Genomic DNA, 12715 nt, shown 5'->3' on the forward strand with positions numbered 1-12715 from the left:
CTCTGGGGAGCTTTCATCTTTCATCCGCAGCTCAATGGAATACTGCTCTCCCCTCTGGGCTGGTGCTCCTGCCTCACACCTAGCTCGCCTTCACGCTGTTGAAACCAAAGCATTCAGAATCATTGGAATCTCCCGCGATGAAGCTAACTCCAAGGGCCTCTCACTCACTCACCGCAGGCAGGTTGGTGGTCTTTCCGTCTTCTACCGACTCCTCTCTGGCCTTGCCCCCCCAGCTCTCTCTGGGCTCTGTCCCGCAAATATTCCTACAGGTCGCACAAGATCTGCCTGCAACCCTCTTATGGTTAAACTGCCAAAATCAAGACTCTCTGCTCACCTTCACTCCTTCATTCCTCTTTTCTCCCGCCTCTGGAACAAACTCCCTCACTCTCTTCAATCACACTCCACCCTCCAGGTCTTTAAAACAGCTGTTCACCACCATCTCTTATCTTCCCCCATCCAAAACCTTGATCTTTTGTACCCCCGCTAATTTCACCCCAATTCCACTTTTTTGAAATACCAACTTCTGTCCTGGAAGTCCTTGGTGTCCTTGTGTTTTATACTTCTCCCTCCCCCCCCCCCCTCCCTTCCCACGCCTCCTCCCCCCCCAAGCCCTCTTCCTCCCACACATCGCCCGGTGTCCCTGCTCTCAAATGTTGTGTTTGTGTGGTTCCCTTCTCTCCCCATCTTGTCTTCCGCTCCCTCTTTTTATATATTTTGTTTGTCTGGTTGATTTGTTTGTGGAGTAAATGTTAAGCCGCTGTCACACCTTGACGTTTTAGCCAGCGTATGCCGACGTATGAAAAATTTGGCAAATACGCTGGCACACGTCGAATACGTTATGGGTAAGTTTTGTATACGTTAAGAGCACGCTGAAGCACGCTGGCATACGTCGTAGTACGCCGAGCACGTCGACAAATTTTGTGCATGCACAAAATTTGTCGACGTATGCCAGCGTATGACTCACACCAGCACTCAATTTTGATACGTCGGCATACGCTGGCTAAATCGTCAAGGTGTGACAGGGGCTTTAGCTCTTTCACGAGCCTCGATTCAGTATACAAAAAAAAAAAAAAAAAAAGGTCTGAGGGGTCTCAGCAGCCTAAACGTAATTAAGAGGGTGTTAATTATATTTGAAGAAGGACATTTTGGTCGCATATAAACATACAAACAAACTTACATAACCATATACGTTTGCTCTGTTATAATAAGATTGTTCCCACAGGAGTTTATTTTACGAGGAGCCCCTTTCCCCCTCTCGGCGACCCTGGAGCAGGTGCAAGGATATTCGGCATGTCCTTGGCAAACTTAAGCTTCATTCCACCAATCACACTCCAGCTTCAAAAACGCTCCCCCCCCCCCCCCCTCCCTCATTTTGCAGATCTAAGTGATCACCTTGTGGTTCTCCTCCGGTCCTGTTGAGGTCAAATACTGAAAGCAACATAAAAATGTTTATTGTGCCGTCACCAGGTCATACACACCATGGAAGAAGAGTTTCCTTTCCTTCTTCAACAACCACAATTATTCACACCTTCTCATGGAGTTGGTCTGGAATCGCTTTTGCCTCGAGTCTTTCATGAACTGGCTGGCCAGGCCTGCCGTTCGACTGAGGTTCGAGGTGGAGAATTTTGAATAAATTCAGGGTGCCGGCGATAACTCGACTCAACTCTGCGCAGAAGGCACTGTGGTATCTTCAATCCCAGTAGGCCGGACTCGCAGTATAACAACCATCCGAGGAACAACGCACACGTTGCATCGACCTGCTTGGATAAAGGTATATTTTACACAATTATTTCAGAGGGGCAAGTCACGTGCTGCCTTTGCGAGTTCCTGATTGGCTGTGGAAACCATGTGACATTGGAGGACCTCCAAATTGGTAAATCCACAGTACGTAGCAGATTCCCCCTTTAGTGTCCAAAATATTCATCAAAAAGGATAAATACAATATTACATTAGATGATTTGTTGTACAATTCAAAGACTATGTATGCAAAATGCTCTCAAAGCAACTTCACAGTTTGTCCATTCTCATAAGTACGAGTCCAAAAAGATATCATGGACTCTTCACTTCCGCGTTGGACTCATAATGCCGTGTCTCGTCTGTGAAACACTCGGATCACTGAATTTGGTGGATTCTCTTTCACCTCGAGACTTAAAACCAGACCAAACACACCCTGACGGAGAGCGTCATTCTGCCACCACATTCAAAGTTGAGAGCGGTTTATAAAGCATCGGACTGTTGACGTGAAACATCAACATGAGTAATTTTGCTCCTGGACTTTCAAAACTAACGTTTTTCAAACTTGCGTGCAATTATTCACACCTGTGTAATTACAAAAATCATTAACGACACATCCCTCAAAAGTATGAGCACAGCAAGGTCCAAACACATGAGCATGATCTGTGGGTCACTCCGTCAACATATTGATCACATTTGGTGCATAAAACGGGTACTCTAGAGTCTTCATTCAAAAATACATAAAAAGCATGTCCACAAGTTGCAGAAACAACAAGCAACTAACAGTTGTTGAAACTTAAATTTCTTAAGAAATTAAAATAACAATTCAAACTGCGAGGATTATTGAACTCTGAAGGAAATTCAATGACGTCTCACATTTTCATCGTAGTCTGGTACTACCTTCTGGTATCGTAGTCCGGTACTACCTTCTGGTATCGTAGTCCGGTACTACTTTCTGGTATCGTAGTCTGGTACTACTTTCTGGTATCGTAGTCCGGTACTACTTTCTGGTATCGTAGTCCGGTACTACTTTCTGGTATCGTAGTCTGGTACTACTTTCTGGTATCGTAGTTGTAGGGTACCACGCCACGTACCCCCCCCCCCCCCCCCCCGTCTGTTGTGCGTAAACCATCTTAAACAGTGTTTACAACTCTTCCTTTACAAATCATTATTTACATCAATAAATTACAATGTCTAGCATGTGTTTAATCCCAAAGCAAAATGTGAGTTCCATAACATTCCGAGAGACAGAGGAAGACGATTTGTTTGGTTTTTGAGTTGAAAGTCTGGTGTTCATTTCTCCATTGAAAGCAGCAAATTTACCTGCAAACAAAATAAGAGAACATTGGTATTTGTGTTCAAAATTACAAGTACAGCAAACCCTCAAATATTGTGGGGGTGAAAGTTCCTGAAAAGTTCTGCAGAAATCAAAACTGCGAAGGTTAATACTTAAACCTCATGGGGAAATGGGAAATGGTTCCTGGACAAGGATAAAATGTCGAGGAAGGTGGGCGGTTGCCAAAAATAAACAAATCAAATATGGAACTGGAGAGTTCATAGAACGTGAAACCTGCACAATGTTCAGGTTTATACTTCAATATAAATAAAATAATGATTTTAATGATCGTTAAAACAATTCCAGAAGTTTAGCGCTATTTTGAAGCAGTTCCCTGCACCACCATCATTTATACACCATCTGTATTTATACACCATTTGTATTTATTCACCACCTTATTTATACACCACCGTATTTATACACCACCTGTATTTATACACCATTTGTATTTATTCACCACCTTATTTATACACCACCGTATTTATACACCACCCATATTTATACAACACCATATTTATACAACACTTTATTTAACATGTCCAAGTACTGATAGACTGGAGGTTCTTGGAAGTGCAAAGACGGTGATTTGTTTTCTACAGTGTTCAAGTATATAATTATATCTAAATTTAATATATATTGTAAAAGACGGGTAAATAAATCAATTCCGGAATTTACCGCCACTGATGGTGTCTTTTACAGCACCCTATCAAACACATTACATTAGTTATTTGTGCCTGGTGTTTGTGTTCTTTATGACGTCTTTAAAACAGTAAGTTTCCTGTTTGGAATGATTTATAATTTTGTTTGCTTACCAGACAGAATGAATGAATGAATGAATGAATGATCGTTTTAAGGCCATTTTCCCCGCTAGAGCGGGGGTTAGCCTTGCGGGCCCCATGACAATCATGGTTTCCTGTTTGAGGCAATGTTTTATGGCCGGATGCCCTTCCTGATGCCAACCCTTAGTTGCACTCTTACGATGCGCAGGTATACGGTGTACCTATTCTAAACCGGGGTACACACCGGGATCATTCATCCCAGCAAGCTGGTACTCAATTTGCCGACCTCGGAAGGATGACAGGCTGAGTCAACCCCCCTGGTGTTAATTTAGCGATCGACCGGGATTCGAACCCAGGATCCTAGGATCCCAAGCCTGCACCCTAACTGCTAAGCCAACACCAGGCTTAGCAGAATAACAACACCAGACAGACAGTAAACAAAATTGTCTCACTCCTCTGCTCATGTGCGATTGGGATGAATTCAGAGCCAAAGTATGGCAAATGGGCAGATTTGTCTTCCTATTCAGGTTCTACTTCTGTGTACGTAAGTTGTTACTCGATCATAAACTGACGTTTGTAGACGGACGGAGAGACGGACCAATTGCTCAACACCACTTTTTGCTTCACGTGCGTGGGGTAATAAACAGGGAAAATACTTATGCAAATGAGATATTTCTGTATTTCATTTTTAATTATTTGGTAAAAAATTCTCCAAATAAATTCCAACTTCGACATTATGGGTGGGGTATTTTGTGTAGATCAGTGACAAAAATCTCAATTTAATCCATTTTAAATTCAGACTAACGCAACAAAACGTGAAAATAGTCAATGGGTGTGAATACTTTCTGAAAGCACTGTATATCGACTTTGTCCCTCCCATTTACACACACTGTGCTTCCAGCCAATCTGATCTCTTTTCTCGCATATCAATCATTCTCATGCCTTCATTTTTATTCCTGGGTCAGGTTTTTAAGACCCTTACCACCATATCAAATAAATTTCATCAGCTCTGCCGTAAGACAGGGGCAAGGGGCAAGGGGCAAGGGGCAAGAAAAGCAAAATAAAGAAATTAATCCATAAATAAATGAAGGAGTTCACGATAACTCGAGAATCATTTCCTTCACTCAGAAAGCATCGAATGTTTGAAATGTTTCAAAAAGAATGTCACAGTGCCTCGTTATATGAACTAAACACGGAGCGTTATGCTTTGAAGGTAACCATTTCTATCTTGTGTTATTCCACGATAAAGCACTAACTTGTTCAGGAGATGGACAGGCAATGATCTGCAGGTCCTCTGTGCCAAACTCATCGGCCAGCGTCGTGTGTAGCTTCAGAAACGCTGCTTGCACATGGCTCTGCAGAGACGGTAGAGAACTCAGAATGTTACTGCAAAGAGCAAACGTCGTTACTCGAGTATCACCAAGTACAAAAGTGTAAAAATAAATAAATAAATAGTTACATAGGTGGAGGTGAGTTAATGGGGGGTGGGGGGGGGAGCGGTTGGTAGAATAAAGACATAGACCCCCATATGTGAATCGCATCATTGTGGCCACGTTTTCCTGCATGTGTTAGACGCACATGTGGTTGGAGTGAAGCTGTTAGGGTTGGGTGGATAGGTCGAATCATTTTAGTATAATCAGATTAAGAATGTTTTATCACGTGTTTCCCAAGTGTGGAACGAGCTGGCTGCCCAGGTCAGGGGTTTAAGGCTCGTTTGGGCCATTTCTTCGGGTTTGCCCAACACTATGTATGAGGTCCGACCTCCGAATCAGGGAGGTGGCTCGGCCTCCATGGCGGATGCGCCACAGCATGGAATGGCGTACAAAAGAAAAATAAATTGCTTTGAAGCACCAAGGTCTGACGCACCTTAATTGGTTTAAAGAGAATGCGTTCAGTGTCTCGGTTGTTGAGATAAAGTGACAAACTGTGGAGTATGGCCGGTAACTTCTGTTTCAGGGTCTTGTACGTTGAGGCAACAACATCCTGAATTTGCTCTGAAATGCACGTTCATTCACAAAACAATATCAACTGGAGAGTTCATAGAACACCTTACCCCACATCATGTTAAAGTTTACAAGTGAAATAAAATAATGATTTTAAAGGTCTTAGAAAAAAAACAATACGGAAGTCGAGCACAGTTGATGCACCATCTTATACACCACCTTATTTAACATGTCCAAGTACTGAACTGCAAAAATGGAAGTTTTTGGAAGCGATAATAAGGAGATTTGTGTTCTACAGTGTTCAGGTATGCAGCTAAATTGAAATAAAATAAAGATTGTAAAGGTCGTATCATAAATGAATTCCGGAAATTTACAGCTGTTAATGCAGTGGCTCTTACACCACCTTATCTAACATGGTACATTAGTCCTTCGTGCCTGGTGTTTGTGTCCTTTATGTCATCCTTAAAAACTAAGTTTCCTGTTTGGAATGATTTTCAATTTTGTTTGACTGCCACACAGGCCGGTAGAGTATTAAAAAAAAAAAAAAAAAAATGACTTGAACGTCACAACATCGACTGATAAGCCTCCACCCACTTTATTACATCGTTATACAACCTTATACCAAGTTTGATTTAAATTCCTTCAGCTGTTCTCAGGTATGACATTTTTACCTGACATGACGTCTGACCTTTCACACCAAAATCTAATGAGTTAATCTTTTCATTACAATATGTACTTATACCAAGTTTGGTCAAAATCTCATCAGTGGTTCAAAAGTTAGTGCACTAACAAAATTTCTTCCTAACATGACTTCTGACATTTCACTCACCTCTTGACCCCATAATCTAATCTGCTTATCTTTACATCATTATACATGCTTGTACCAAGTTTGACTTAGTTCCCTTCAGTCGTTCTTAAGTTATCACGCTAATCGCTTAGTTATCACAAGGTTATCGCTTACTTCCCTTCAGTTGTTCTTAAATTATGGCAAACTCTGACCTTTAACCTCTTGATGCCGAAATATAATCAGTTCTTCTTTGTCTCATAATATATACTTCTACCAACTTTGGTCAAAATCCCATCACTGGTTCACAAGTTATTGTGGGAACAGGATTTTTACCGAACATGACCTCTAACCTTTGATCTCATGACCCCAAAATCTAATCAGTTCATCTTTACCTCATTGTACATACCTGCACTAAGTTTGACTTGTATCCCTTCAGCCGTTCTCAAATTATTTCGGCACCAAAAACCTATCACGGACGGACGGACGTACAGACAACCCGGAAACATAATGCTCCCGGCTACTTAATCAGCGGAGGCATGAAAAAAAAAATCTCACTCCTCCCTGTGCGTGCACGATCGGGACTAATTCAGAGCCAAAGTACTGCGAAACGACATGTTTATTTTCCGATTCTTGTTTAATGACCACTTTGTCAATCGCAATTCTCTGTCCTGACTGGCCGCAAACCTTCAACTTTCGCTCGATCCACCCGTTCGGACGCTCGCTCTCCTCGCACACATCGCCAACTCAGTTATATCTCGCAATTCACCACAGACATCCGGCACATCAGAGGAATTGCAAACTCTGCGGCCAGTTCTCTCACACATCGAGGTTTTGGCGTCGTCTTCAACCATCAGACTGGCCATCAATTTTAATGCACTGGCAGCAGCACAACGGGAGGACATGGAGCTCCACCGTCTACAGTCTGCATCTGTGTGCTTTGGGTAATATAAAGACGGCACTTCGGTGTTTTCCGTGCAGTTCACAGTGCGTTGCGAAACTCCACCAATGGATGCAATTAATGTAATTTCTGTATCATAGACGGACGTTCTCCTGCCTGGTAGATCAGGCACTTGCAAGCTTTTGTACCAGGATAACATCGACAAAAATACCTCACAAACTCACATAATCGTGGTCATGATACGTCAGCATTGCACCCCATCCGGATCCAGATGATGAGGGTTGAGAAAATAATCAGCATATCAGAATAGCACCTCAATTCCTTATAATCGGAGCAAGCTTCTCTGACGATGAAAATACGGAAACCTCCATATGGGTCATCACAAAAGTTCTGTGCTATACGGAAGGAGTTTCACCCATGCGTGTTAATCTAAACTTGTGGAAATCCGTGACTCTCTACCATTGGGGGAGTTGGTCCATGACGATTGACGATGCCCTGTGGATATCTCAGACCAAGCTGCTACTCTTCTCCTTCTCCTCCACCTCCTCCTCCTCCTCTTCTTCCTTGATGCCTCATCTCCCTGATGTCTGGGACCATCCGGTTCTCAACGTCGTTTGAACAGCGCCAAGGCCATCACTTGTCGCAACGAGACAAGAATGCCAACTTTGTAGTCGTCAATGCTTCGCAAATACTTTTACCTTGAGGAAGTGAAGGTCCAATTATTTATTTATTTTGAAGCAAGACCACCCTGCTGACCCTTACTTAAAACAAAATGCACCAGACAACCCCAAACATCCCAATCTCTCACACTTATGTTACGTGCTCCTCCCCGACCCCCTGGTCACGGTGTACCTCCGAGCCCCGAGAGGAGTCCCGGCAGAAAAATGTATTATTCTGTGTCTCAAAGATTAATGGAGAAGCCACCCCAGGAGAGTTCCCGGTGTGTACCCCGGTTTAGAATAGGTAAACCGTATCCCTGCGCATCGTAAGAGGTGACTAAGGGTTGGCACCAGGAAGGGCATCCGGCCATAAAAACATTGCCTCAACCAGGGAACCATGGTTGTCATGGGGCCCGCAAGGCTAACCCCTGCTCTGGCGGGGAAAATGGCCATAAAACGATCATTCATTCATTCATTCATTCCACCCCAATTGTTACTCACCAACAAATATTGTATTAAGATCACACAAGAATAACAGTACAACAACAATAGTATTCAAAAGTACAATCAATATGTCCTATGATGGTACCATCAGTTTCGTAATATATATAACGCACTGTGCTCCAAGTGAGTGAACCAAGAACATTCCCCAATGTGTCTTATTCCCGGCTTCAAGCCAACGTTGATTCGTTCCAGCGATCGCCAGAACGAGGTCCAATCGAGACCAGAATCCCGTGCGGATGGCAAGTACATTCACAGCTGACGCTGCACAAAGACGCCCTCAAGGCGACTGGGAAATCCAAAGGCGCCCTACAGGCGACTGGGAAATCACACCCTCGGTTATGGACGAAGTAACCTTCAAAAAGCCAAGTCACACACACGCCCCAGATCGACGTCTGAATGCGGTGACAATGGTCGAAAAGAAACGAAACCGCGAGCAAAGCACAAGTCCTGCGCGAGTCAAAATGGCCGACGACCCGCTCTTGAGACGTACCGGCCCAGCGCTAATTCTCCTCGGAATCCAACGCCCAAAACCTGACACGCAGGTTGATCGATCACAGCGTTGACAACTCTGTCACAGGAATTTCCTATCCCGGAAACCCGAAAGTTCGCGAGTGACTCTAGCTCGCCAATGTTCGTTTCAGAACTCGGACCAACTCGGCTTTCTTGTCCGACTCGACTCGCTCCGCCCTCTTTCTTTCTTCTTCTTCCGCTTCATCACCGTCTGGTTCCTGTTTCATTTTAAAACATTCCTTTTACCTTTTGACAATAATAATTGCTATTTCCCTCAAACACAACAATAATAATACATGGAACCAGAAATGTTTCAAGTGGATGAAAGCCACCACAACGGAAGTGACGAATCCGTAACACTTATTATAAAATTAGATCAACAACAAGGGTATCGAGAAAAGAAAAAAAACAGGTGTTTACAAATCTCAATGTTGAAGAAAGAAAAAGTAAAAAGAGGTGATGTAGTTTGTTTTGAACGAATTGTGTACAAGCGGGTGTTAGCACAAGAAAAAGGGAGGCAGAACATTTTATTTTGAGTCGGGACAGCACTTGTCTGGGATCGTTGATAAAGGGGTCACTGTGATATACTTGGCATTAATTTGACCAGAAAGGAAGAAGTTCATGGATGCGTGAACAAGAAATGATGCTTTGCTCACAAATAGCTGATATATTAATATAAATACAAATAGTTGAATAAATAGCTGAATAAATAAATAAATAATAATAAATAAATAATATTTGAATAATAATATTAATATTGATGAGAGATAAAAGATCACCTTTAGAGGCCATTTTCCCCCGCAAAGCGGGGGTTGGCCTTTTTCGGGCACCGTGGTTGAGTGAAAGAGCCTCCTCCCCGGGAGCACCTTTGTGTCCCGGAGGTGCCCCCTATCTCGCCTACGCACCATCAGGTAGTCAACAGTTGTCGTCGAGCCACCTGACGTGTATGTAACAAGCTTATTATCCTCTTTCTGGAACTGAGTATTACAAATCAACAAATCAGCTCCATCAGCAAACTCCAAAATCCTTTCACCTTCTCCATTTCTCACACCATATCCGTAACCCCCATGAACTCCCTCAAAACCGTCCATACTCCTTCCCACATGTCCATTTAGGTCGCCTCCTACCACAACAACTTCCTCATCTTTCACGTTTTCCATCAGCTTCTCTATCACACACCAGAATTTGTCCTTCTCTTCATCGCTCCGACCAACCTGTGGAGCATATCCCGAGATGACGTTCACCAAGAGCTTTCCAATCATCATTTTCACCATCATCAACCTATCACTCACTCTAGTCACACTCACCACACTGTCTACGAACTCCTCAGAAAACAGGACACCAACACCATTCACGCCCTCCGGGCACCCTTGCCACACAAACTTGTATTTCTGTCCCTGCCTACCCTTCACCATTCTCACACCATTTCCCTTCCATCTCGTCTCTTGCACACAACATATGTCCACTCTTCTTCTGATCAATACTTCCACCACTTCTCCTGATCTCCCTGTCATTGTCCCTACATTCCATGTCCCAAACCTCAGAAACCGATCTCCACTTCAGGCTGTACCCTGCCCACATGTAGTTGTAATTGTCATGGTTCTCTTTTTGAGGCAGTTTTTATGGCCGGATGCCCTTCCTGACGCCAACCCTCTTAGTCGCCTCTTACGACACGCAGGGATACGGTGTACCTATTCTAACCAGGGTACACACCGGGATGTTGTTGTATATTAATAATATTAATTAATAAATAATATAATAATTATAATAATAATAAAACAATGACAATAATAATAATAATAATAACAATAATAATAATAATAAAACAATATAATAATATTAATAATATATTCATAATATTATATTAATATAATAATAATGATAAAATAATAATAATAACAATAATATATAATAATAATAATATAATATAACTAGCCGAAACTCGTGGAACATCCACGGAAGGGAGGATGTGGTGTATGGATAGAGTGTACCATTATGGATGGCATAGGGGATTTGCTTGTCCGAGTAAGAGTTAGGAAGAAAGATGAGAATGAAGAGTGCGTATATGAACAACGATCGCTGACACCGGCACAAATGCATGCTCTGGATTGTCCAATCAGCGGACGGCTTGCTTCGCCTTCGCCCAGCAGACGCCAATACGATGGCATCGTAAGATGGCATCATATCGGCAGTTAATCGGATGCTTTTGGGCCCCAACGTCGGCTAATTCAGATTTTTCGAGTATGGCTGTACGTGATAAACAAAGAACGCGGTTCATAGATCGTAAATCCATTAGTGCCGTGGGCATCGGGTCACTGGGTGCGGCGTAAAAGGGATAACAAAGTCGAGCCCTTACGCTATTATTATATAGATAATATAATATTAATAATATATTAATAATATTATATTAATATAATAATAATAATAATATAATAAAAATAAAAATAAAATATTAATATTAATAATAATATTAATATATGAATAATAATATTATAATATATTAATATTAATAAATATAATAATAAATAAATAATATTTATAAATAATAAATAGCTGAAATAGCTGATATAATATAAATACAAAATGCTGAATAAATAGCTGAATAAATAATATAAATATATGCTGAATTAATATAAATTTTTTGATAAATAATAATTTGTGTATATGATCACAAATAGCTGATAAATTAGTGGCATATTATATAATTTCATTAAAAGGAACAATGTAGTGAATATCTGCAGATGCAGAGGCTAAATTTAGATTTTCCTTTACTCGGGTGTAAATGGCACAAGGTCAATGGAACTCAGATGTGAGAATTACCTGAGCTATCCAACTGTTCCGTCTCAGCAATCTGATCCCTTTAAAAAAAAAAAAAAAACCACCTTTAGAGGCCATTTTTCCCCGCAAGCGGGGGTTGGCTTTTTTGGGGACCGTGGTTGTTGTTGTTTTTTGGTCCCCTTTTTGAAGCAATGTTTTACGGCCGGATGCCCTTCCTGACGCCAACCCTTTTTGCCGCCTTTAACGACAAACAGGGAATTACCAGTGAACTGGTACTCAATTAGCCGACCTCGGAAGGATGACAGGCTGAGTCAACCCCCCTGGCGTTAATTCAGCGATCGACCGGGATTCGAACCCAGGATCCTAGGATCCTAAGCCGGCACCCTAGCCGCTAGCCCAACACCAGGGTTAATCTGATCTGATCAATCTGATCCCTTATTGTAATGAAAGTCATTCTCCTCCACAAGCTTATCAAAAGTGCTTGTAAATGACAGTACTGGAACCGATGCTTACCTGGCTTTCCCCAAGGTTGTTGGGATAAAGAACTTGACGGCTGACCCTTGCTGTCTGTGTTCTTCAATGAGGATACCTGTCAGGAAAATGTAAACAAACAAAAAAGGGGGCAGGGAAAAAATATTTCAAATTGTCATTGCACACTCAAAAGCCTGGATTGTGTTCTCATCTGAACTGATGTCTTATGATGCTCAGAACCCAAGTTCAAATCCAAAATAGCAAATTAATTGTCGACCGTTTCCTTATGTTCTTGTAATTTGAATTAACGTACACT

The 12715-nt window shown here is 42.1% G+C and overlaps 1 protein-coding gene across 3 annotated transcripts in view; it reads right to left on the bottom strand.

The window, feature by feature from the left end:
* Positions 1-1435: 1435 nt before the first annotated feature.
* COG3 (component of oligomeric golgi complex 3) overlaps positions 1436-12715 on the bottom strand; it is an 83403-nt gene continuing 72123 nt past the window's right edge. For all 3 annotated transcript variants that reach the window (XM_078766975.1, XM_078766976.1, XM_068133693.2), the window contains 4 exons: positions 12442-12517; positions 5716-5843; positions 5106-5204; positions 1436-3057 (listed from right to left, as the gene is read on the bottom strand). In XM_078766975.1, the coding sequence (XP_078623101.1) occupies positions 3028-3057; positions 5106-5204; positions 5716-5843; positions 12442-12517 (333 nt within the window). In that variant the 3' untranslated portion in view covers positions 1436-3027. The remainder of the gene's footprint in view (positions 3058-5105; positions 5205-5715; positions 5844-12441; positions 12518-12715) is intronic.

The sequence above is a fragment of the Myxine glutinosa genome, chromosome 13 (assembly GCF_964187855.1).
Source record: "Myxine glutinosa chromosome 13, kmMyxGlut1.1, whole genome shotgun sequence".
Taxonomy (NCBI): domain Eukaryota; kingdom Metazoa; phylum Chordata; class Myxini; order Myxiniformes; family Myxinidae; genus Myxine; species Myxine glutinosa.